The sequence below is a fragment of the Crocodylus porosus genome, unplaced genomic scaffold, assembly GCF_001723895.1.
Source record: "Crocodylus porosus isolate Cpor-Errol unplaced genomic scaffold, CroPor_comp1, whole genome shotgun sequence".
Lineage (NCBI taxonomy): Eukaryota > Metazoa > Chordata > Crocodylia > Crocodylidae > Crocodylus > Crocodylus porosus.
The window spans coordinates 37,185,296-37,211,468 of NW_017728949.1; the positions used below are offsets into that span (position 1 = coordinate 37,185,296).

General features: G+C 43.4%; 1 protein-coding gene across 2 annotated transcripts in view; it reads left to right on the plus strand.

The window, feature by feature from the left end:
• Positions 1–26,173, plus strand: part of ZNF385B (zinc finger protein 385B) — a 322,138-nt gene that overhangs the window by 212,222 nt on the left and 83,743 nt on the right. For both annotated transcript variants that reach the window (XM_019554589.1, XM_019554590.1), the window contains exon 4: positions 18,161–18,271. In XM_019554589.1, the coding sequence (XP_019410134.1) occupies positions 18,161–18,271 (111 nt within the window). The remainder of the gene's footprint in view (positions 1–18,160; positions 18,272–26,173) is intronic.

The following is a 26,173-nucleotide window of genomic DNA, read 5'->3' on the forward strand; positions in this document are numbered from 1 at the left end:
GGAGTCAGTTATGACTCCAAGATCCTTTTCCGCCTCCGTGCTGACAAGAGGGGAGTTCCCCAACCTGTAGGTATGGTGCCGGTTGTGCCTCCCCAGATATAAAATACCAGAATAACAGTAGGGGAAGAGAATCTATAATGGCTTTTGTTCCTCTCTTTCCTGTCCTTCTCTCCCTTCCCATAGCTTAGATTTTTCCCCCCATAGGGAGTCCAGAGGAAATGACCAGATCCAAGATTGGAGACCATCAGGCAAGCACACTTACACAGTAGTTCATCCCACCCAGAACTCTCAAGTGCTTCTGTTAGTTTCATGTGCCCTAGACTTTCAGAGCTCTGAGGCAGCCAGCAGTCTGAGCTTTCCATAGCATTGCAGCCAGCTGAGGAATCAGGGAGGCTGTTATAGTTCCAAAACATGCTTTGGAAGGAGCTAACTGCCTATAGCACCACTGTAGAAAGCAGGAAGAGAGCACAGGAGCAAGAGAAGCCTCCTCTCTGTTCATATAAGGAAAGGACAGGTGAATTATCCCTTCCTTCCTTGTTTTTGCACTAGAAAACTTTCTTGGCTGCTCTGAGCCCCTCCTTCTCAGAAGTGCAGCAATTCTGGTGAAAAAGTGGGTCGGTAACTGTCTCTTTGAAACTTCCTATACCAGAAAACAGGAAGGGCCTCAGAAAAGCTGTCTCCAACCCCATCTGCCAGCACCTATGCAAAAACAGCTAAAGTATTAATTTTAAAAAGATCAAAAGGAAAGAGGGAAAATAGTTCATTTTCAGTACCTACAAAAGCATTTTATCCTTCTTCCTCCCAGTCAGACACTAAGTAATCTAGGAGCTATGAAGAGAAGATAGGATTTTTTTTAAAGCTCAGGATTGTTCTTTTGGGTACGTTACCATCTTGTCCTATGCCAAGGTAGTCCATCATGCTAGTGTATTGAATGTGCACCAATTTCTGCAGTCAATGGCACCAGCAGGGTGATGTGATTTGTCTCATGGCCAGCCAGATTTGACTCCTCACTTCTAATGACCAGCTATGTAAATGCCAGCCTTCAGCATGAAATTGGACTAAGACTCTAACTCATGTCTCTGGGCACAGATCAAGGTTACTTGAACGCTTTTCACATGCTAACAGACATGCAGGTCCCTGCTCTAACTCATGGCATTTTACATAAAGCGCCATGAGTTAGAGCAGACCCCTCCTCTCCTCCCCGTTTCCCCCAAGTTTTCCTGTTGTCTGCAAGAAGGGACGGGGGAGAAGACAGGGAGAGTGAGCTGTGGGTTGGGGTTTGCCCTGCCTTAGCTGGAGTGTGTGTGTGGGGGGTGGGAATTGGAACCCTCCCACCTCACGGTCCTCCCTCTCCCAGCCTCCACCTCTCCAGCTCAGGCTAGGACAACCCCAGCCCACAGCTCACTCCTACTGTCTTCTCCCCTTTCCCTTATTTTAAATGAAAGATAAGATTCCCATGACTCCAAGAACTGGAGCTTTTGGAAAAGCTGCAGTTACCATGAGTTTGGTTGTAGTATCATCAGAGCTGGTAAGGCTATAATGCAGTTATAGGGAATGGGGAGGATCAAAATTGCTACTTTTGCCAGTATTCACAGCTGTTTGATACAAATAAAGGAAAATAGTTTTCACGAATGTTTAATGAAAGCAAAAGAAAGTAATGTTTAAAGATAGCAGAGACTTCTGACGCCCTCACAGCTTCTGACACAGCTATCTCCATCTTCCTCCTTTCTAATTACCCCCATACCCAGAGTGTTGCAGACACTCTGGGGGTAGGGTTAGGATCCAGAATGAGCTGGCTAGATTGGAGAAAAGGTCTTCAATAAATGTCCTTGTTGAATTTCAAGTTTGCACTTGGGATGGAATAATTGCATGCATAAATGCAGACAGGAATGATTGGTCAGGCTTCAGTACTGTAGAGAAGAACCTGGGGATTACAATATGGAAGCTGAATATGAGACAAATGTGTGCTCTTGTTACAAAAAAGCCAAAAGCATTCTGGGGTATATTAACAAGAATGCCAATTTCAAATCAAAGGTTTCCCTCTATTCAGCACTGGTGAGGTCTCACCTGGATTACTGTGTCCAGTTTTGGACCCCACACTTAAAAAAAGATATGGATGGGTTGAAATGATTCCAGTCCAGAGCAATAAAAAATAATTGGAGGCCTAAGAAACATGACTAAGGAGGAAAGGCTGAAAGGTTATTTAGTTTGGGAAAGAAAAATGTTGTGGAACAATCTTCTAATCCTTGAAGGGTGATTATAAAGAGGATGGAGAAGGGCTTTTCCCTGTGGCTATAGGAGACAGGATTAGGAGCCTTAAACTGCAGCAGAGAAATTTAGGTTGGAAATTACAGTCAGATTCACAGAAGTTTAGGGCTATACAGGACCTTGTGAGATTATTGGGTCCAGCTCCCCTGCTCTGGACAGGAAAGACTTCTGGGGTCAAATAACCCCAGCACGCATCCAGTCTCCTTTAGGAGGAACTTTCTGTCTATGGGTAGAAATAGACGTTGCTTGACATTACATGTGTGCCTCCATGACAATTTTTATCATAGCACAAATGGTGAGCAAATAAGACATTCCTACCCGTTGTCATGTCACATCAGTGGCCATGACACAACATAGTGTAAAATAGTAGTGCCATTTTATTGCAGTAGATGTCTGCCTGCACTCTCCAGCTGCTTCAGACAGGTGCTCTTGGGGCTCGAGGGACCCAACCTGGTGCATCCCTGGAATTGCCATGTAGGATTAGGTCCTAAAAGTGCTCGAAACCAAAATCTTTGATATTTCAGCAGTTCATTTCTTTTATGGGTCAGCAGAGATAAAAATCTAAGAAGCCTTTATCTTGATAGAATTGCTTTCTTCTCACTAGAGATATCAGCCTGTTCAGTGATTCAAGGGAGCTGTTTAGAAAGGAAGGTTTGTTAGCTATAAATATACTAGACATTAGAACATTGAAGGATGTTCTGCAAATATACTATGAGAAAAACAGTTCCATGTAAAATAGGAATTAGCAGAATGCTTGTCTGAATAAAGCTGGGTGAAGTATAGCGACATTTTGCTCAGGGGTCTTTTATTAGTTTTCAATTATAGAAAAAGCGGTAAAAAAAATCTAAATTCTCAATTTGTGTCAGTCTAATAATGCAAAAACTTCTTAAAGAGCTCTTCCATAGGAATTAATGGTTAAATATCCATTCCTCAGTGCTATGTTGTAATATTCCCTTAATCTTTGGCCAAAAGACTGTGACCTTTCTTTTTTGCATGTGTGCATAGTAGCAGGGAACATCTAAGATGGTTTAGACAAGAATGATCTTGCCTTGAGCAGGGAGTGGGGCTAGGCCTTTCTTAGCCCTAATTTTCTATGATTCTGGGCCCTGGCAGATGTTACGCTTGAAACATGGTTAACCAGTTATTCACAGCTTAAGTAGTAACCCAGCTACACACTCACGCAATTAACAGTGTGGTACAACAGGGAATATGCCACAAAGTTATTATACAAAATATGTGTAATAAATATGTATAATAAAATAGTTTTTTCGTTGGCTCCTGTCACAGCTTAAATTGAATATGTGGCCAGCACAGATCAGGTAATTGGTGCTTCCAGCCTTGGAGGGTACACCTGAGCCCTTCAAGACCACTGTGCACTCCTGCAGCTGTAAATGCCCATCAGCCGACTGTTGTTCCTTGCCTGCCACAAGTGAATTGGGTTTCTAGTTTGCTATTTGCTGGTGCAGGGAGTCCAGAATCATGATCTCAGGCTCCCCCGCCACCAGCAACACGGTGTTAATCCCCAATTGCATGATTATACTTCCTGCCATGCACATGTGGCATTGCAGGAGGTGCAATTGTTGGGATCACAGATCAGATCCCATTGTACCTTTAAATGAATGTCTTTCAGCAGCATCTGAGAACAAAAGTCTAGTCTTCCATTACTTTCAAACTGTCAGTCTTTCATTGTATAAGGGTTTGTCTCATGTAATGGTAAAAGGTACCCAAATTGTAGGTAGTTCTCCATGTGGCAGCTATGCACTAGATTATTGTTTTTCAACCAGGGGGCCAGTTTAGTAGGATGTTGGTCACTGTTAGATAATCCCAGAGATTTCATTTCATACTTCATAGTGTTAGAAACTTACTGACTTTTTGTGATCTTCTGAATTCTTTGTAACAGAAGAATTTCTCTATTACTTTTCTGTAGTAAAAACAGAAGTGAAAACTAAGAGCTGGCATTTTCCACAGGGTGCCTTGAGTCTAATGAGGGGTACCCTGAGTCTAAAAAGATTGAGAACCACTGTACTAGGTTGAAAAGATCACAGCACTGCCGTATACCATCACTTGAAAGAATGAGTTTCCACTTTTTTTTTTCCCTGGCCTTTCATCCGTATCCTTATAATTTATTTTCAAGACATGTTCACTATCTAAATTTCAGGTTGGGTCTGAGTAGTCATGAAACATCCTTTACTGATTCTCTTTGTTTGTTTGTTTTGACGATGCTAGCTAATATGTTTTAGTAATCAAAACTCTCCATTCTTTAAATTAAGAAATTATATTGCTCCTTGTGTTTGCTACAAAGTGGATGGCAGTTACCAGCTGGTGTATCAAAGACACTTTCAGCTCCATCCATCTTTGTAGTTTGGCATTTTGCATTATTGTTTTAATGAAAATGTATATGTGGGTATCAGAGGCTTAACTAACAGGTTTTGTGCCCTGGGAAAACCCTGCTAGAGAAAGACAGTATCACTGAGCACTGGAGGGGAGGGGGTCCCAAGAGTGATGGGGAGGAGTCTTAGCTGCTCCATCAATTCCCCTGGCTGCTGCCATGGTGACCTAGTCTTCCTGTTCTAGTTGATGCTGCTGTAACAGTAGTGCAGCCTCTGTGCACCCATTTGTTGCTGCAACAGCAATGATGGTGGGGAGCTGCTGCAGTTGGGATGTGGGCTCCTGCGGGGGCACCATCCTGACATCCCCACTAAATTGGTGCCCAGGGCTAGTGCCCTCCTTGCTGCTTCCACATTATACTACTGGTGGTTATTATGACAGGTAGTGTAATTACTCTTCTCTCTGTCTTTTGTTTTAAATGAAATGCAGTTGCACAAATTACAAATTATATTTACAGATTGGAGTTCTCCTACCTAGTTCCTCTCCTAGTCACAGATTTAGGGTCAGATCCTTCACCCAGAGTATCTCTTCTTTATGAGAGGAGACACTGCTCAACATCATAAGGTGACTTTACAGTGCCCTTAGTGGGATGGTAGTCATTAGAGTTGTGCGAAACGGGCTATATTCAATTCAGATTTGGCCCAAAATGGGGACAGTGATTCGATTTGTTGATTCAGATCACTGTCCCGATTTGATTCAGCCAAATTCAAATCTGAAGATTATATGCCGATTCAGAGAATCAGCAATTTTGCCATGGATATAGCTTCAAATGTTTTTTCTACATACCTTGAGGTACCAGGTGTGACTCATGAATGTTGCAATGGTGGGGAGGATGGAGCATCCCACAGGAGCTTGCCCCTCCCCCCATGCTCAGCAGCAAACCCAGAAGCGGACCAGAAGCACTTCCAGTCCACTTCTGGGTCTGCGACCTAACACACAGGGGGGTGACCCTGAGCCCCCCAGCTTGGTGATTGGCCATGGGGAGACCCCGGGTACCCCCCAGTTGCTGAGCCAGGGTGGGTGCGGGGTGCCCCCCAGTGTGCTCCCCCATGGACCCAGATGTGGACTGGCAGTTCTTCTGGTCCACTTCTGGGTTTGCTACGAAGCATGCTGGGGACCCCCCTGCCCCCAGGCTCCTGTGGGATGCTCTATCGCAGCATTCATGAGCTGCCTGGTACCTTGAGGTATGTAGAAAAAACATTTAAAGGTGTGTCTATAACCAAATAGTTGAATTTTTCCTCATCTCTCCAAATTGATTTGGAGGCTTCTGATTCAATTCACAGAGATTAAAGGGTCTCCTGATTCGATTTGGATTTGGAGATTCGACCACCGAATCGGGTGAATCTCCGCTGAGTTGAATCAGTGACCAAAGCTTTGCACAGCTGTAGTAATCATCACTGCATCATCTATTTCTTGAGCAAATCAGGAGTCAGGGAGTTGTGGGGACACTCCTTCAGACAGCAGAATTTAGTTCAGACCTCTGGGAAGGAAAGGTTTGTTCAATCTTCCATCAGCTGTACAATCAGGAGAGACGAAAGAGTGCTTCACCCCATGCTGTAGCTCAGCACCACTAAACGTGAGCTTCTAACATTAAGCCTTCAGGTAGGATTGTTTTGATAAATTTTTTTACCTAGTTTTGAAATTTAGATATTTTCTTGTCAGATTCCAATAGACACACTGTAACAGGAAAAAGCTCTATTTTCAGTGTATGTTAAATATTTAATATAATGAGATACATTATGAATAAGGATTTGACTTATTGCAAGTCTTCAAAACAATAAAGTGTTTTCTTTTTTTCAAATTCAAAGGATTTGAATTTGATCTGGAGGCAAAGGTAATTTTTTTTTCTAAAGCTCAGCCATATTCTGAGTAACAGCATCCTTAATAATAAATACCAACACTTATACATAGCATTTTTCATCCAGAGACTTCAAAGGCTTTAAACACATTAATTAAGCATCTCTAAAGTTTGACAGAATTGTTAATATGTTTCCCTATTTTACAGATGAATAACATAAAACAGAAAGCGGTTAAATAGCTTGCCCAAGGTTACATTGTGGGTCAGTAGAGCCAAGACTGCCATATTCCCAGGCTGCCTCCCTATTTGATTTTATACTTCTAACTTGTCTTAACGCATTTCCATTTCACAGTCCTATTACCTTGCAGACACTAATGTTATAACAGAGGTTTCAACTGCCTGAGCTAAAAGAAAAGCTGTCAATTTAATACTCTCATGGTGAATTCAACTTACTATTAAAAAAGAAACCTGTAAGCTCAAATAATACTGATTTGTCATCTCACCTTTCCCTATCTTCAGCAGTTTCCAGTTATTTATATCAGATTCAAATCATCGTTTATTTCTGTAGTTGAAAATATTAAAATATTATACCTCTACTATTAACAGATCAGGATAGCTGCCTGAACACCATTGTTCAGTTAGTATCTGTATTGCAAACCCACCATTTTTGGGGGACCAGTGCTCCCAGTCTGGGGGAAAACCATGCAAGAGATGTGAGCATCTGTCACTTATCTTCCCTTTGGAGTTTTCTCATTCTTCCTTTATTTCAACCAGGATTGTTCCAAAAATCAGATAAGATTTTCAGTGTACTATAAATTATGCTCTCTTTTGCATTTATTTTTACAGAAGAAAGAGAAACGTGTGTGTAGCAAAGTGCTGCCAAGATTTCACCTACTGAATAACAAACAAAAGATATTTTAATGCTTTTTGAATGCACATGAAAGTAATGAACTAGGTTTGGATTGAAGAAACACCAAAATATCCAAGAAATTATAAAATAATCCAGTAAACTTCATTTTCTCAACCTTCTTCTCTGTGTGGCCCTTTAAAGACATACTCCCATGCTTGGATGTTTCTTAACTATCATTAAATGTCATTGCTGGAGAGAAGGGAAAAGAGGGAATGGAAAGGCAATCTAGTTTTAGATGCCAGCTCTTTGGGCTTTTTTATTAATGTCTGATTTTTTTCTTGTTTTCAGACAAAAGGAAAACACACACAAAAGGAAAAGGAGAAAGGATAGCAAAAGTTCAGAAAATGTAGCTTTTGTGTCTGATCATGGTTCACATCCTGAAAGACCACAATTAGAGAACATGGGGCACTATTCAGTTTAGTCGCGATTTACTTGCATTGCTCTGAAAGCATTTCTTTTGACAGGCTTGTGAGAGGCAAAATTTCACTGAGCTCAGGCTTTTGAGAGTTGCTTTTGGCTTGCCAAATAGGACCCTGCATAGTATTTGCAAGATTAGATTTGCCTAAGCCAAACATTAATTAGAAGACTAAAAGAAAGAGCCAGAAAGAGCTTTTCAAGGCATAAGCATAAAGATTCTGACCTCATGTAGTTGTTTTCTCCTCATCTTGTTGGTCAAGGTAAAAGACGAGGGTCAGGTAAAGGAAGGACCAAAAATGATGGTTTGTCCGCACAGGATACCATCCTCAGCACAGGATGGCAGAGAAGTTGATGATGAAGATCATTGGCTCTCAGTACAATTCTGTAGCTAAAAAGGTTAACAGAATCTTTAGATGAAGAAGAATGGGAACACTGGCTAAAAGAAGAGAAGTAATATTATAGCATTGGTGAGAATGTTGTGTCCATTTCTGGTGCCCACACACACACACAATCCACCCACAAACTCCACATCCACCCTTGCACACATACCCACCCAAAAATCCCACATCTACAAATCCTACACCACCCCTACAGACACCCACTCCCCTACACCCCTTCTTTCCCCAAATCCCCCCCACAAATATCACACCCTGAATGCCCAGCCACCAGATGGGGTAGAGGGTGCAGGGGCCATTCTAGGTTAGGACTTTTTCAGCAGTCCAGCTGGTACAAGGGGCTAGTGTCCCCAAATACCGACTGGCTGGGCCTCAAGCTCCCTGAGTTCCTCGCCAGAGCATCTTTTTATACTGCTGGGGTCAGCACAGGTTCTGGCTCCAGCCTCTAGCTTCCCCTGGCTGAAGATCTGGGAGGAGCTGGGCAGCCTCAAGTGGCACAATTTGCCCCACACCAAAGTGCATGTTCAGGCACATGTGCTGAGGCACAAATCTCTGGCACAAATGTGTGCCATTGCTATTTGAGCTGCTGCAAGTGTGGACATAATTAAAAAATGAGGAAGTCCTGCTTTAAAATTCCAGAAAGAAATTATTAAGAATTCAAGCTACTGATTTATCCTCAGTTCTTCTTTCTTCTGTCACCATGAGGCATCAGTCATACTCGGAGCCCCCTGTAGGAATGCAGGAAAAGAAGTATAGTTAGGATCAAGCAGAAATTGGAACTCTGAATTTTCTCTCTTCTGCATTTATGTTAGGCCCTTTATATTTTTAATGCAACTTTGCATGCATTCCTGTACTATCTAAAACATCAGAAAGTGGACAGAAGTGATTTACTAAAACTTTATTAAAGCATGTCACCTTATTAAAATCCTTTGGCCGGTAAAAAGTTCCAGTGTATTAAGTTATGTTACCATTATTCCCCAACAACACTGGGAGTTGGGGATTGATAAATTGGTCTGAACTGATTGGATGGAGAGCTGAAGCGCTTGGGTATTATGTTAATTCAGACCAGCTCTGCACCATCTTTACTATGAGGCTAAGTACAGAGTCAGAAAGCCTGAGGCTGAACCAGTTAAATCTTCTCAGGTTAGTCTAAGCTGCATAGATTGAACCAATAAGCAAATTAATAGACATTCAATTTTGGTTATGGAAATACAGCCACATGCCTGCAGTGGTTCATGGCAGAAGCCAGGAGAGTGCTAGAGCAGGGGTGGGCAATTATTTTGGGTGGTGGGCCGCTTACTGGGTTTTGGCATGCCATCAAGGGCCACATGGGTAGCCCCACCCCTTGACAGGTGCCCTGCTCCTTGGTCACCATCTTGGGACCAGAAGTCCTGTCCCCTGAGCTTTGCCACCAAAAGTCCCTCCCTGTGCCCTGTGGAGTTACTTCTTTCATTAATTTCATTTCAAAAAATATTTTTGTACTGATTTACATGAGTTTGTGTAGTGTACATAGAAGCGATAGTATAATAGCTTAAAATGAAGTCTTACTCTTGTATATTGTGGGAGGGTAGGTATGGTGGGGGCGTGATTTGTGGGGGGTGGATAGGTGTGAATGTGTGGGGTCTGGGTGGGTATGGGTTTTGTGGGGAGCTGTCAGTGTGTGGGGAGGGTGGCTGGGGAGGGTTTTGGCTTACATAGAGGGGGGAGGGTCTGCCCCCCCCAGCAGGCAGAGCCCCCACCAGTGCTCCTGCAAACCCAGACTCTGCACTCCTGCTACTCATGGCCTTGGGGCACTAGCATGCTCCCACTTGCTGCCACTTGCCCCCAGTCTGCCAATGCTGCTATTCTGCTGCTGCTTCCCCATCCTCCCCTCTCCCCACTCCAGCACCACATCCCTGCTGTTCCTGGAGTCCTGGTGCTGCAGCTGGGAACCATGTGATGCTGGAGCATGGCAGGTGGGGGGAAGGGGCAGCAAGCAGGTGTACAGACCTCAGCGACAGCTGGGTGAGAGTGCAGGGCCATGCCAGTGCACCAGGTCTAGCACCAGTGGGGCTCACAGCAGGGTGGAAGGAGTATGGGGCCCGGGCTGGCAGTGGCTTTATGGAGCTGGGCTGCATTGCTCAAGCAGGGAGAGGAGGGAGCCAGCCTGGCCCCATAGAGCCCCTGCCAGCCCGGGCCCCATGCTCCTGCGGCCCCACTGGTGCTGGCCCCAGTGCACTGGTGCAGACTCTGCACTCCCACCCAGCTGTCACTGTGCTCTGCACACCTACTTGCTGCCCCTTCCCCTGCCTGCCATAGCCGTTTCCCTTCCCGCCTGCTTGGCACCATGTGGTTCCCAGCTGCAACGCCAGGACTGCAGGAGCCAGCCCAGTAGGTCCTGAGGACTGGGGCAATTACCCATGGTCCTCCCCTGCCTCCCCCCCGCTCCCTCTTATCTGTATTTCCCTTGGCTCAGGGAGGCAAGAACAGTCTCAGGCCAGAAACCTCCAGCAACCCCTGTTAGGCAGAGGCTTCTGGCTGAGACTTGGGATGAGAGGTGGGGGCTGAAGAGGGGGTGGGGCCAGGCTGGACTTGCTGCTGCGAGTGTTAAGTTCTGCCACCAGCCCTTCATGGGTCCTACTGCCCCTGGCTGCAGTCATCTTTGACAGGCAGCCAGGGGCAGATAAATATTAAATTTCCAAAATTTGTAGGGGCCCCATGGGCCAGATAGAATGGTCTGGCTGGCCAGATTCAGCCTGTGAACTGTATTTTGCCTGCCTCTGTGCTAAAGCATGCCTCCCTGCTCATCTTGAGCAGACAGCTTGGGCCAAGTCTTCCCTCCTTCCACTGCCTCCTGTGAGGAAGTGTTTGTGAGGGAGGTGCAAAGCATTCTGGGATGCTGGGGGGCTGTGAGTTAACTTGAATCTGGATGGGATCTGAGACAGAAGTTCAATAAACTGATTTAACGTAAATCAATTATGTCTGGGACTACATCTCTTCTGGTTGATCTTAAACGAGGTTGGGCCATTTTGAAAGTGGTTTATATACACTTAACTTGTTTTGTGTTACAGATTTGAACCAGTTTCTGATCACTTATACTGGTTTATGTGTAATTTCTGTCCCTGGCCTAAGTGTTTGCATAGTAGCTATCAGAGTTACACCTACATGGGATCCATCATGGGGAAGCTTTCATTGTCAGTGATATTGATCCTTAATTTCTACCCCAAGCAGTTTGCCACTGTGAGCATAAGGTTTGCAAATTTCACCATTCCTGCAGAAGGAAAGACCAAGAATTCTATTTTAAAAAATTACTATTGCCAGGTTAAAGGCCTCCCACAAGTAAAATCCTGACCTCAATTAAATAAATGGGAATTATGTACTTATTAAATGGGACCAGATTTCATTTTCAGTGCTAAGATTATTCTGCATAATTGAGACCTAAAATCACATAACAGCTATAAAAAGGAGCTATAAAAAATAGAAGCAGCCCTTAGTGAGGTCACACGTTTATGACCAGAACCATACAGTCAGGAGTTTACTGTGCTTTCTATTATAATTGGCCATTCTCATGTTCATAGAGTCAGCTGCTTGGAATCTGGAGGAGGTTTTCTTCTGGCTCAAATCCCAGTCATTTATATTTGTATGGATTTTCTGAGTCCACAACACTGTGGCATACACCAAGCTAGCCAGGCAGGATAACTACAGCAAGAAATGTTGACAGAATTTTCACAATACAGAAACAGTATGAGTCAGCAGAGTTGACTCAAGGGTTTCTGATAATACAAAATGAACAAGAAAAAATATAAAAATACACTTGTCAATTGAACAGTAAATTAGGCTTGACTTTGACCCAGTGAAAAAGATGATAGCGAAGTTTCTGTAAGTATGAATGCAAGTTACATACTATATATTGTAATAAATATGGTAGATACATATATTTGTAACTTATTCTTCTATATTTGCATATTGCTGTAGTTTGTAAGACATCAGACTATTTAATCTGCTAACATAATTTTTTTCTTTTCTTTTTTCGTTTTTTACACATTTTCTACTTTTTTACCATAAATGTATGGTTTTATGCTGAACATATAAAGTGTATGCTCCATTTTGAATGTGCCTACCTACATATTGGTATTAGTAATCATAATGTGTACAGTTCTGAGAAAGGAGATGGCATGAGGAAGTTTTAATATTGCAGAATTTGAGTTAAGCTCTGTTGTATATAAATTAAGCTCTAGCGTGGTTCTTCATAATGACAATATGCCTTACCCTGTTTAGGAGGTTTGGAGTTCAAACCTGTAATGATTTTATGTTGTCATAAGGCCTAGGGTTCTAGAAAGATGTTGAAAAACATATTAGATCTGACTGGAAGTCTTGTTTGCCTAATTACTTGTTTTCAATAATAAAAAGTAAAAATAAAAAATTGCAGAGTAGTCTAATGGTTTGGAGAAATATCAGAGTTTAAAATGTTAACTCATACTGCACCACTGGATAGGTAATAGTGTATAAAGTACTTAATCTCACTCAGTTCACAAGTATATATTTCTTATAAACACCAGGGCTGATTATATATTCATTTTCTCAGTTGAAGAAAACTATTTTTCTGTACACACAGCAGCAGGAGAGAAAGGACACTCCTGGCCACTCCCATTTTTTTACAGCTTGCTTCTATGTTAGCAGTATATAGTCTACAACACTTTCAACTCCTTTGCACCTATTCAAAAACATGTAGTGTACTTACAGACATTTCGGAAGGTTAGATCACATTAAAATGGCCACCAGATCTTTGTTTGGGCTTCACACTTAGATGTCTAGTTAGGACAATCTAAGTGTGAACTGTACAGAGGCTCTAGGAAGGTTAAATCAGTCAAAAGATGACTGACCCAATCTAATTGAACTATACCTTGGAGGTGCACTAAGTTAGATTTGGTACAGGTAAACTGATCTAACGGAACTTCTGTACACACTCCCAGTGCAGCCCTGGGGCTGGAAAAGCCCAACTGCTGGCCCCAGCACTAGTGCTCTGCTTTGCCTACCCTTCCCCTGCTGGCAATGAGCTATTTTTAGCCCCCCAGTCCTTCTCCCCACTCCTAGCAGACCAACCGGGCCTAGGAGTGGATTGTGGGTAGTTTGGCAGCATTGAAAGCCTCTCTGATCCTGCCAGTCCCCCTAAACCCCACTCCCATGGACCTCACTAGCCCCACTGATCCTCCTAAGCTCCCCAATAGATCCTACCAACCCCCCAATCCTGCCAACTCCCCCCCCCCCGTGGACCCCACTCATTCCCTAAATCCCCCCCCAGACCTCAATAGCCTCCTGATTCCCCATCCCACCCCTCCCTCTACCCCAGCATACCTTAGATCAGGCTTCTGGCATCTATGTATTTACTAAGTTAGATTGAGGTACCATTTTTAAATCTGATCTAACCCTCAAACTTCTAGCTGCAGTGTCTGTACAAAGCCACAGTTTACAAACACTTGCATATAGCATAACTCTGTATTTGGCTGAAGGTCTCTATCCTAATTTACAGCAAATACAAATATAGGAGGTTTAAAAAATAGATGGCATTATTGAAATTTTTTCTTTCGTATGGCATCAGATATCAGCTTCCCAGGCTATGAGCCACTGTCTGGTATTATTGCTCAATGTGTAGATTCCATCTGCTCCCTCTGGGCATTTGTAAAGATTGCAGCTTTTGACCAAGCGCCGTACTATTTGTTGGATGCTACATTTACCCAGGGGGCTGACCAAGATGTTCATCTTGTGAAGTGTTGTTTTGAAGCATCCATATCCAAATTTTAGCATGTTCAGCTTGATCCAGGCTTCTCTGTGTCCAACGGGGGACTCGTTTGGTGTTGGTATAAAGTGCTGTAGGAATAGATCCGACCTTTCCCAGAGGTTGTCCCACTACCCTTGCTGCCCATAGCTTTGATCTTTATTCCTGTGAGTCTCACTGTTTTGCAAGTGAGTAATCAATATTGATGAAGGCAGGAAGAGTCAGGATTTGGAGAAGCAAAAAGTTGAATCATTTAGATGAGAGGCTAAAGGATGTGAGTGCAGTTTTCACCTCAGGGGAAGTAGGGACAGTGGTGATCATGGCTGGGTAACACATGTAGGGCTGGACAGGTTTGCAGACATAGCTGGGGATTAAAAGAAAGTGTTCAAAGACAAGACAAAGTTAGCTCCAACATTAGTCACTAGAAAAATGGTAGGTGTCGCTCTATCTTAATATTTTGCAGCAGGCCCAGATGTCTGTCAGATTTGCCTTATCTCCAATAGCTCATTAGTAACAGGCAAACAACGGAAGTTGCCATTCACATAAGCATCCAGATTCTTATCCAAGCTTCAGAACTACCGGTACTTACTGCAAGGAAGTTGAAACCAGTAAGATCAGGCTAAGTTTGAAATATCATAAACAGCTGTTTGCGATTTGTAAATATTGCCAAAATACCATAAAATCAGAAGTCCTATTTCATGACAGTAGGATTTGGAGATACAGGGGAAAAAAGAAGAGACCAGTGTTACAGTCTCTTCAAAATCCTAGTAAGTTTTGCTCCCAAGTTTAGATGCTTTCAGTAGGCCTTGTCACATAAGGATTGATCCTGTGAGAGTTTGGTATGGCGTCTGGTTAAGTCTGCATTTAATCCATTTGCAATAACAGAATAAATTTGAAAATGTTGTTAAGCTTCATTATCGCTGTCAGCCATCTAACATTGAAAAACTGTTTTGTTTATTTATTATGCTAATAGCTAAGATATAGTTAAAAAAGACCCAAATTTTATATTTTCATTTGTATTTGTAACAGTGGTTGCATGTAGCATATGTTTAGCTTCTGTGTTTATTTTACTTTACAGAAGGTCTACAGAGCTTCACTGAGTTACAAATACATAAATCAGCAAACAACCCCATTTCTTTCATGACAATATATATATTTAATTTTATTGAGTGATCAGAGATCGGCTTACTCCACAGCATTAATTGTCTAGCAGACAGGTACTATTTTATTATTCAAACATTCTGTAATCCACCCTAGTTTCTGACATATTTAAAACCTATTAATTGTTAATGTTGCACCTTCTTGAATTCTAATCATGAGGAGACTGCATTCAGTTCTTCTGTTTGGGAAAGATCAGCTGCTCCTCTGGGAATCTTGAGCTGCAGCCTCTGGAGGCACTGTGTGCTGTATTGTTTGAGAGAGTTTGTCCTTGTGCTGCTACATCTGTTTGAAACTGAGACTTTCTGCATAGTCTGCATTGTATTTCTTGAACTACCAATTGCTTAAAGTTAATGCTGTGGATTATCATCAAGAGCACACAGGAGAATCACTGATGGTTTCTTTTTACAACGGTTCTGCAGACAGTAGTGTTTCTTTGGCTGCTCCTTTTTACTGATCTCAGACTCTTCAAATGGTTGAGGTACTTTTTATCATTATTCTGTTTTGTTCTAGTTTAGCAAATTGAGCAATTAGCAGTTTAATTTAAAAAGTGAAAGAATAACTTTGTGTAAAAATAATGCCTGCTAATAATGCCTTGAAAGCACAGAAATATTTCAGGTCAAATATTTAAATCTCAATGGCTTGCTAACAAATTTGGTGCAGGGGCATATACTAAATGTATTACTGTGATATTGAAGTTCTGCTAAAATATTATTGCATATTGCATGATCAGAAAGATTGTAGACAGAAATTCAGTAACTTGTATTTTAAATTATCATTCTGTTACAGTAAGTTTTTTATGTTAAATGATGAACTGAGTGATACAGTGCAGAAACAGGAATTGTCTTGCTAACTGCTATTTAATTTGTGGAATTAATTTCTCATCTTGTTTTTCTTGTGTTGCCTTTAAGCACTGGCATTATATTCTAGAAACATTGGAAGGGTTTTTCCATTTCTTTTTCAAATTTATTTTGTAATGTTGGTCTTCATTTGAATAAAGCAATCTATTCTAGTTCAACTCTTTCTGTTTTTTAATTATCTTTCCTAGCATGACTTTTTAAATCTGTCACCTGACAGAATCTAATGTCAAAAGCCTGTACAATTATACCAAATTTACAAAAAGAAATAAATATTAACGGAGAGGTTTACATTTCAATTAAAAGGAAGGGGGATTCTAGCTAGACATTCCCCTAGACGTTCAAGAGGATATGAATCTTTTATTTAACCTTGGAAGTTACTCTTCATTTTCAAGGTTCATATTCTCTTATATAGACAGCTAAACTACACGCTGTTGTTTCATTCGTTTGTGTGTCTGTGTGTGCATGCCCATGTGTGCATGCACGTACAGCTTTCTACAATGATAATCCTCCTTAATTTCTTTATCCAGAAACATTAAAGATTCAGTAAGGAAAAATTAAGATAGTTATCCTTCAGCTACAGAAAATCTGAAATAAGCTAAAGCATGGCAAAAGCCTAGTCTAAAGAGTAATTCATTCAAATCCTCCCTCCTTCTACATAATAAATTAATTTTAGCCAGATACATGTTTAGCATCATCCTGGTCCACAGAACTAGATTTGGCTCCTTCAAGTCATACCTTGCCGTGAAGCACCCTGGTTATGACTGCAAGATATCCTGTAGAAAAGGTATAACCTTCTACTAAATTGAATCTCCTGTGCTGGTAAGAGAAACAGGGTTAGAAAACACATACTCTTCATTCATTGTAGATAACCATTTTCTCCCTCATTCGTTCCAGAACCCATGCCTTAAATAAATAAAAATCATAACTAACATGCATAGTTGTTAGATATATCATTTTCAACTGTTTGCACAAGGTGGTTTATTTTGGTCTGTATTGGAGCCTCTGGGTGCTAAATATCATATGCTCTTTCCCCTCAATTCAGCAAGAATTTGAAGAGGTACTGGTGAAGGTTTCCAGAGTCCCAAGTTTTTCTGAGTTAATGAAGGAGATTGACTAGGTATTGGTAGCCACTAAAAAAAGATTTCATAAGTTCCCGATTCTGAGAATTTTCTTCTTGTAGCTGGTTGTCTTTTGGTTTGAGTTTTAAGTTTGTCAGATCACCTAAGCATTAAGGTATTTTCTCAAGTATGGTAACTGCTATACCTTTAGCTGTTGCAAACACTTCGCTACATAGTATTCATAACTTGAATATTCTCTTGGTTTGTACCACACATCGGTTCTATTTTGGAAATCTGTGGGGAATATGAGTCAGTTTTCCCAGGCCAGGGAGTAAAGAATCTCCTCTCACAAAGATGCCTCCATGAGAGAAGGTTTTTTTCAACTTAATCTGCGAGAGAATGAAGTGAATGAGAAGCTGTTACCTACCCATTGCCACTTGCAATGCCTCTTCTCATCCCTCAGAACTGGGCCCTGTGGAGTGTTATAACAAATGGGATTTCTTTAGTGACTGTCATTTTCTGGGTAGCCTATTTTCCATACCCAGCCAGCTACTGAAGGATAAGCAACAGGAATATACAATCAAGGAAGATAAGTCCTCTCTTCAAAGTGGGAAAAATAGCTTTAACATTTCTTTCTTTCTTCCAGCAACCCACGATTCTTACCTTTAACTTAAAAAGACAGTTTAGCAATGATCACAGTCTAAATGTACCACATAATGCATTTCTTGAGTTTACAGTCATTAAAAAAAACTCAGAATCTCTTATCTCCCCCTTGTTTTTCAGAAATGTTGATATTTTTCCCTAGAAAGAAAGAGAAAAAACAAATGTTAGTGCTTTGTTAGTAATAGTGATGGTTGTAATGCCCACTAAAGAAGCAAATGTTACATTTTATGGGTTTCCCACCTCGATTACAACAGCAGTGCTCTCAAGGAGTAGAGCATATGCTGTGGTCTAGTAGGGGAAACAGCTTCTGAACTTCCTTTTTTGCAAGCCTGCCATGCTACAAATTGTCTAACCCAAATTAAATCTAATCATTTCCGTTAGGAGTTTTTTAAAATACAGTTTCCTCTTGTTTATCAGAAAAGGGGGATTTCCAGGAGCCTCTCTCATCCTTTTTACTGTTCTATGAAATATTTTATTATTTGCTCTACAGATGGATCCTGTGCAAAAAGCAGTCATAAACCACACATTTGGAGTGTCCATTCCCCCAAAGAAGAAACAAGTGATTTCCTGTAATGTCTGTCAGCTTCGTTTTAACTCCGATGTGAGTATCTCTTATTTTTCATTCCTACCTGTATTTTTTCTTAGTGGTAGGCATATTTAATCCACATATCCTTTCCCAATTAAACTCTCTACAGTTCTGCCAACACTTCATGCCAGCCATTTAGAATGACATTTTCCCCAGTCACCGGTGGGTTTACAGTGATATCCTATACTGATATTTTTAACTGTTTCTGACAACTAGTGGTTTTTATACTTATATCTATATTCCTGACTAAAACTGCCACCACCAGGGGAAAAGTACAAGATGAACAGCAAGACCAGACTCATAACTCACACCTATTTTTCTGGGATTTAAGTCTAGATAATGTTGTCAAGGTTCAGGAAAACACCACTTCAGGACAATACATAAGCACATGTTTTTTGATTTAACACATGCCTGAGTTTTTTGGGGGCTTGAATTCCTTAGAGCAGGGGTTGTCAACCAGGGGTACACATACCCCTGGGGGTACTTGGGAGTGGCCCAGAGAAGCAGGGGGTACTTGGGAAGCAGCAGTGCGGGGCCACCACCACCATCCATCACTCTGCATTGCCACCATGCGCCACTTCCCCACACCCAGGTAGCCCCACTTCTCTGCACCAGTGGCTTTGTGTCCGGCCTACACAGGAAGGGCAGGATTGTTGACGGCCAGCCGGATGGGAAGCTAGCGGTGCAGAGAAGTGAGGGTACCTGAGAAAAGGTGGCAGGCGGGGGTCAGGGCCACCACCATCCATCACTCCGTGCCCACTGCCATGTGCCATGCACTGCTTTCCTATGCCCAAGTATCCCCACTTCTCTGTGCTGCTGGCTTCATGTGTGGCCAGCTATCAGCACCCCTGGCACACATCCCCAGTACTGAGTATACAGATGGTAGCGGGGGCAGCCACTGCGTGTGAGCTCTCCACACTGTGCACCAGGGAGAGGGGGTGCTGACAGCTAGTCAAACATGAAGCCAGTGGCACAGAGAAGCAGGGATACTTTAGCACAGGAAAGCAGCACCCAGCAGCAACACAGAGCGCATAGATGATGGCGGCATGCAAGCTCCCCATGCCGCCAGATTCATCCGCAGGCTCCCAATCCCGGGCCCAGCTCGGCTCCCTTCGTATGCCTGCCCTTCCCTCCCCTCCCATGGCTCTTTCCCCTTCCCTGCAAACTTTCCTGCAGCTGGCTGGGTGGGGATGGAGGGGTACTGACATCTGCCCACACCCACCCACTCCCCTTCACCACTCGCTTCTCAGGAGGAATTCTCCCTTCCCCTCTGCCTTGCCCTGAGGTGTCTGTGTATTAACTAGCAGACCACATGCTGGCTACAGTCCATGCTGTAGCAGATGGGACAAAGGCAGAATTAACTGGTAGCTGGTAATGTCCCTCTGTTATTTTCTTAATGGGGTGATAAACACTGAGTTAGGGGTGATAAACACTACGTTATCAATTCCCTGCTGGGGTGCTTGAGGTGTGTTTGGGGGGGAAACCCTCCCTAACCAGAACATCCTGCCAGGGCCTGGCCATGGTCTCCTCTGCTCAATACTGCAGAAGGGCTGCTATAGCACGCCCCCCCCGGCTTCTAGCCTGAGCCACTGCAGACATATGCCTGCATGTCTTGAATGTCTGTGCAGTTAAAAACTGATTTAGCCTAGCCAGCTGATTTAAACTAACCTGCAAAGATTGAATCAATTCAGGCTCAGGCTTTTGGAATGTCTGTCCCTAGCCAAGATGAGTTTTTTTTCCCCCAATCAGCATAGGAGAAAAATTTTCTCTTCTTACATTCACATACAAGGAAGCCCATTAAATACATTCTCTGTCAATAAACTGCTGCCAGAAGCATCAAGTGTTCAGTAATGGACTCCAACTATGAAGTTGATTGAATGCAATTAAGACTGAGCATAACTATAAAACACATAGCCCATATTGGGCAAACAGACTAACAAGAACTTATCACAAAACTAACACAGTCCATCTGAACAAGATACATGACAGTGTTCATTGTGCTCAGTCCACCTTGGCACCAACTCATTTTTAAGTCATGGTGAGCCACTACACTGAATATATTTCAACTTCCTCTTTACTCCCATAGCTGATCTGTGCCTCCCCCCCACCCCATTTCCAATTATTCCAGTTTCTTCACCAGCCTTAAATGTCTGGCAAGCATCACCATACAGGACCCAAAACAATTCACCCAGAATCCCTCTGCCACCCCCTCTCTCAGCCTGTCAAATATTATTAATGCCCCCCACCTCTCCATGAAGTGGAGCCAGACCAAGTTGCCCTGTGTCTCATTGGCATATAACATTTTGGAGGATCCCATGACTTGTGACAAGAACATCCTGTTCTAGTCATAAGTTGGGGGGCTAATTAGTAGAGGGGGTGAAATGGGCTGTATTTGATTCAGATTTGGATTCGGCCCGAATTGGGGACAGTGACTCAATTAATTGATTTGGATCAGTGATTCAATTCATTGAGCTGGATCACTGTCCCAATTTGATTTGGCTGAATCCAAATCTGAAGATTCAATACTGATTTGGAGAATCAGCGATTCAGCCATAGACACAGCTTTAAATGTTTTTTCTACATACCTCGAGGTACCAGGCAAGGTTTGTGAACACTGTGATGATGGGGCAGATGGAGTGTCCCAGAGGAGTGTGGCGGGGCCCCTGCATGCTCGGTGGCGAACCCAGAAGTGGACCAGAATTACTTCCAGTCCACTTCCAGGTCTGCCACCAAGTGCATGGGGGGCTCCCCTCACATCCCCCCAGCTTGGTGATCAGCCATGGGGGGACCCTGGGTGCCCCCCCAGATCCAGGAGGCACCAAGCCAGGGGGGCGCAAGGTGGGGGGGCCCAGTACGCTCCCTGGTGGATCCAGAAATGGATCGGAAGTGCTTCTGGTCCACTTCCAGGTCTGCTGCTGAGTGCACTGGGGACACCCCCACAATCCTGTGGGATGCTCCATCTGCCCCAGCATCTCAGTATTCACGAGCCACCTGGTTCCTTGAGGTATGTAGAAAAAACAGTTAAAGCTGTGTCTATATCTGAATCATCAAATCTTTCTGAATCTCTGAATTGATTCAGAGAGTTCTGATTTGATTCAGAGAGACTAAAGGGTCTCCTGATTCAATTCAGATTCAGAGATTTGGCCACCGAGTGAGGTCGAATCTCTGCTGAATCAAATCAGCGAACAAAGCTTCGTACAGCCCTACTAATTAGCACTTGGATCCTTTGTGGGTAGTGTCTGGAGTACACGCACAAACTGAGCAGTGCTGAGCTATGGGGTTACCATGACTTGAAACTAACTCAAGCCAGTGAACTATCTGGTAAATCATGAGCTTTTTGGCTTTGAACTTATATCATGCATAGTTTTTACTATATATAAGTAGATGCAAAAGTGCTACTTAAATTTTTGTTTATGGAGTACCTGTGCTAACTCTTGTAGCAATTTGGAAAAAAAGGTAAAATCCATCAATTTTGGATGAATGTAGTCTGTGGCTACCCACAATACAAAGTCAGTGGTTTCAAATTTGCCCCTCAGTTCCATGCGCTCAGGGGGAGTAGGGTCTCACACTAAGAGTGGGGAAGGGGCTGGAGGAGGAAGAAGTTGGCAGGGCAAAGGGGCCACCTGATCATTTCCTGCCCCTTCCCCCAATTTATTTTGGCTGCTATAGTAGCGGGAAGGGGACAAACTCAAGGCAAACCTTCCAATAATTAAATTCTATACCTGGAAAATTATAACATTTATAAATTTTCCATACATAGAATCTAACTATGGAGGGGGTCACGATATATTCAGGGTCATCTTATATTTGAATAAATATGGTAAATATCATGCACATCACTTTTAAAACATATCATCCCTCCAACTATTAATGAAGATAAGTTATCGTTAGCATAATTGAAAAGATCTCTGAGCAAATAAAAGTTATATGAAGCAAGTAGGTGTTAATTACATTGAAATATTTAAATGTTTGCTATTTTTAGAGTCTTCTCAGACATACCTGCAAAGATTTTGAAGCCATGTTTTCAGAGCTGTGGGTTCTACCTGTTTCTGCTGTTGGGGTTATATTATTTCCTTGACTTTCTGCTTCTCTGCTTTCTCACACAGGCCACAATAGTACCTCTATCATTATGTTTTATATAATTTTGTGAAATGAGGGGTGGAAAGGTTCCCTTTGGCCCTCTTTCTGGTAGAGGTTTATAGTAAGTTATCTCCTGGAGTTCTTAATGCCTGGACTGTCTGCACATTAACACATAAGGCTAATTTTAAGCATCCATATGCAGCTGAAAGTTACAATACTCTAGGACAGGATTATCTCTGATCAATATTACCCAACTTATTTTACATAAAGGTATAGCATAGAACAGCCTGGCTACACCTTAGTGTAAACACCCTACCTGTCCCCTTTCCCCCGCTGGCTGAGTTCGGGTCCACTGCCACCCTCCCCGCATCCCGCATCCCTACTCACTCCCTTCCTACCCCTGTTTACTTGTGGCTGCCCACACTGTCTGTCCCAGTGGAGCAGGCAGGGAAGGATAACCTGGCTGCCCAGCTGCTGCCACCACCACTGCTGCTCTCTGGGTGGGCTCAGTCTGGAGAAAGCAGCCTGGTGTTGCTGGTAGGTGTTGTAGGGCCTAAGCCCCAGCTTGACTAGTGCCTTGCCCCTCAGCAATGTCAGGGTTAGAACCCTAGTTTGCACCACCATTATCTGATTACTGTTCTTGCTCTCCTGCCGTGACTTGAGGTTCTTCTTGGGAAATGATTCTTGGCAGTGGTCCATGGGATCTTGTGCCTGGGTTTCTTCATAGAGCTCCAACCTCCCCTTTACCCCACCCTTACCACATCCACTTTCTGAAGGTCTTGCCCACTTCTGAGGGTTGGCAACCTTCTGACCATCAGCTCTCTGGAGGCTGTCCTTCATCTATGGGCTGGCGTTCACAACTATACTTGCCTCAATTTTGGGATAACAGCAAACTTATGAATACTACTAACAGGAAAAAGTCAGCATCTGCTGATGGGCTCTGGGATCTTGTCTCCTAGGCCCACAGGCCTCCAGTTGGGACTTTTTGGCTCCCCCTTCTTAAAGCCATCTGGGAGGTGTGGGAGCTCCCCATTGTGCCCCTGTCTGTCCTCTTGGGGGGACCTTCCTCTGGGTCCCCGCCTCTTCCCACCTTGACCCTATCTGACCTGAGATTGGGCTGTCTGGATCACTCCAGCTGGTGTGCCCACTGCTCGCCATGCTGCCTCCCTGATTTGTTTGGGCTTTGGGCTGTCATAGCCCCACAGACCCACATTGCTGCTTATCCTACCACCTGCCACCATCCCCAGCCCTAACCCCTCCTCAGGGTTTCCCTGCTGGCCTGGTGGGTCCACAGAACTCTGCCCATTCCTCCCAGCCCCAGTGCCGCCCACCTCTCCCTTACTACACTCCTTGGTGCTTTCCACTTCTCTTTCCAGAGAGACTCTGGGGTGTGCCAGGGTCTCCTGTGCTGCACTTCACAGCACTTCCCAGGCTTCCTCAAGTCCCAGCTGAGCGTGCCAGTGCCTCCTCAGTGCCACACTCCGTCATGTTTTCAGATCTTTCTCCTTGGGTACCTGCCAGGCATGCTGGTGCCTGGGCATGCCGCTTATCTCCAGCAGCGTCCCCCCAGCTGCCACACATCGTCTCCCCTGCGGTGAGTACTGGTGAGCATCAGAGTAGGTTCTTCTCTCCCTTTCACACCTGATGAGATCAGGGGCCAGGCAGACAAGTTAACCTTTCCCTGTCTGCTCCCCTGGGACAGACAGCATGGGCAGTCACAAGTAAGTAGGGAAGGGAGGTGGGGGGGAGCCATTGGGTCAGGAGGGGCAGAGGGGAAGCCCTGGGGTTGGGAGGAACCAGAGGAGCTGTGTGGGGCAGGGAGGAAGCCCAGAATGGAAAGGTGGACATTCTTACCTTTCAGTCTTCCAGGCCAATATATTTTACTTTAATTATTATGTAAATGAAATAATGTTTGCTTGACAATGAACATCTGTTGGTCTGGATGTTGCTAGTATGTTACTAATTCTGCAATCATCCACAACAGAGGTAGTTCAACCTTTGCCTTCCATTCCATTCTCATTTGAAATCAGCATCCCTCTGGACTGCTACAGCTCTACTCTCTGAGCTTAGTTTATTCAGCCCACTACCTGAGAAACCAGAGTTGTTCACTACAACAGAAAGTTAAGTGCCAGAATGTCTTCTGTTTATTCTCCTGGCAGTTTCTCATTAATTGGATTTTAAATCAGCAGAATCTTCCATGTTTTTCCTTGAGCAACTCACCACAGCTAGCCTACACCACCATACTGTCTCTATCAACAGATTATCTCAAGACTTAAAATCTGACAGAAAACAGTGCAAATGTCTTCTCTCCAGAGTTACTCTATGTGCCTGATGAAGCAGCCTACTTGAGGCCACCACTTTATTAGCCTGCTTTCAGTCCTGCATATAGCAGTAGAGTATAAAATTTGGCAGCAAGGAATCTAGTAGTATTGCAGCCTGCCAATGCAATCACAATCCAAATGGCTTTTGTCCTGCTGTATTGTTTGGGACCCTTCCTTGCAGTGTCAAATTATATTTTGTCAGAGTGTCCCTTTAAGAGCTTTGGGAAAGACTTAAAGCAGTGTAACCACTTCAGATGAGTAATTATCCCCCCAGATTTTAAAGGACTGGCATAGTCTCCTTTGCTGATAGATGGTTTGTTCCTTATAGCTTTCCTTGACCTAATTATGTAAGCAAATAACATTAAAATAACAAAAGTAAATGAGTAAAGTATTTTCCTTTTTTTTTGTTTCTCCTAAACAAATTTCAGTTACATTGTAGTTGAAGATTCTTTTCTGTATCTTGCTGCTTTATATGTTCCAAGAGTAATGTCTAGATCAATGGATGTTTGTATATAAGAAAGAAAATTATTATATTTACTTAAAGATGAACCTGAATTTAAAATTATCCTCCAACCATTACAGTCTGTACATGAAAATTTTATAAAATTGTTATAATTTTCCATGTAAATAATCTATGTATAGGAAGGTCATTTTAAATTCACCCCCTCCACATCCCCCCCGCCATTGCTGTAGCAGTGAAAGCAGTGGCAGACAGGCAAGTGGTGAGGGCAACGATGGGGGGAAGGTGAGGGGGCATTCAGTGGGGGAGGTAACAGGAGGGCAGGAGGTGATGGGGGGTCAAACAGCTTTCCTCAGGCTGCCTACCAACCCAACCCTCCCTCCCCCCCCAGCCTCTGCCCTTCCTGCTGCGTACTCTTGTTTCAGCACCATAGGTTCCATGCCTACTTCAAGCTTGCTCCAGCCCCAGCCTGGCCCCATAGCAGCAGTGGCAGCTGCAGCTCCCTTTGTGCCCCAGAGCCAAGGTCAGAGCTGCTGTGCCACGCTTCTGCTACTGGGAGACTGCAGGAGGATGAAGATGGGGAAATCCTGCATGAAGCCTGAGGTTGCAGGGGGCAGAAGTAGTGGGGAGCAAGCAGCAGCAGCAGCTCTGACACTGACCTTTGGTCAAGGTTGGAGCTGGAGCTGCAGCCACAGTAGCTGCCTGTCTTGTCACCACCTCATACTTGACTGCAAGACAAGGGTCTCTATGCTAAGGAGGTAGGGTATTATCTTGGAATAGAGTAAATACAGCCATTTCCCTCCTTTAATTTTTATTTTCCACATGACAGGCTCCCACCAGTCTGGAACAGGACATCAAAATATTCCTGATAGTATTCAAACTGTAAATATCGAAATATCCATTAAGTTAATCCAATCATTTTCAATTTAGTACACACGGTACATACACACTGTGCACTAAAAATTAGACATTTTTTATAATATGCGCATGCACGCGCACACACACACACAAGTGCTCACAATGGCAGCAGGAGAAAGAGACTCAGTGGAAGGGCTG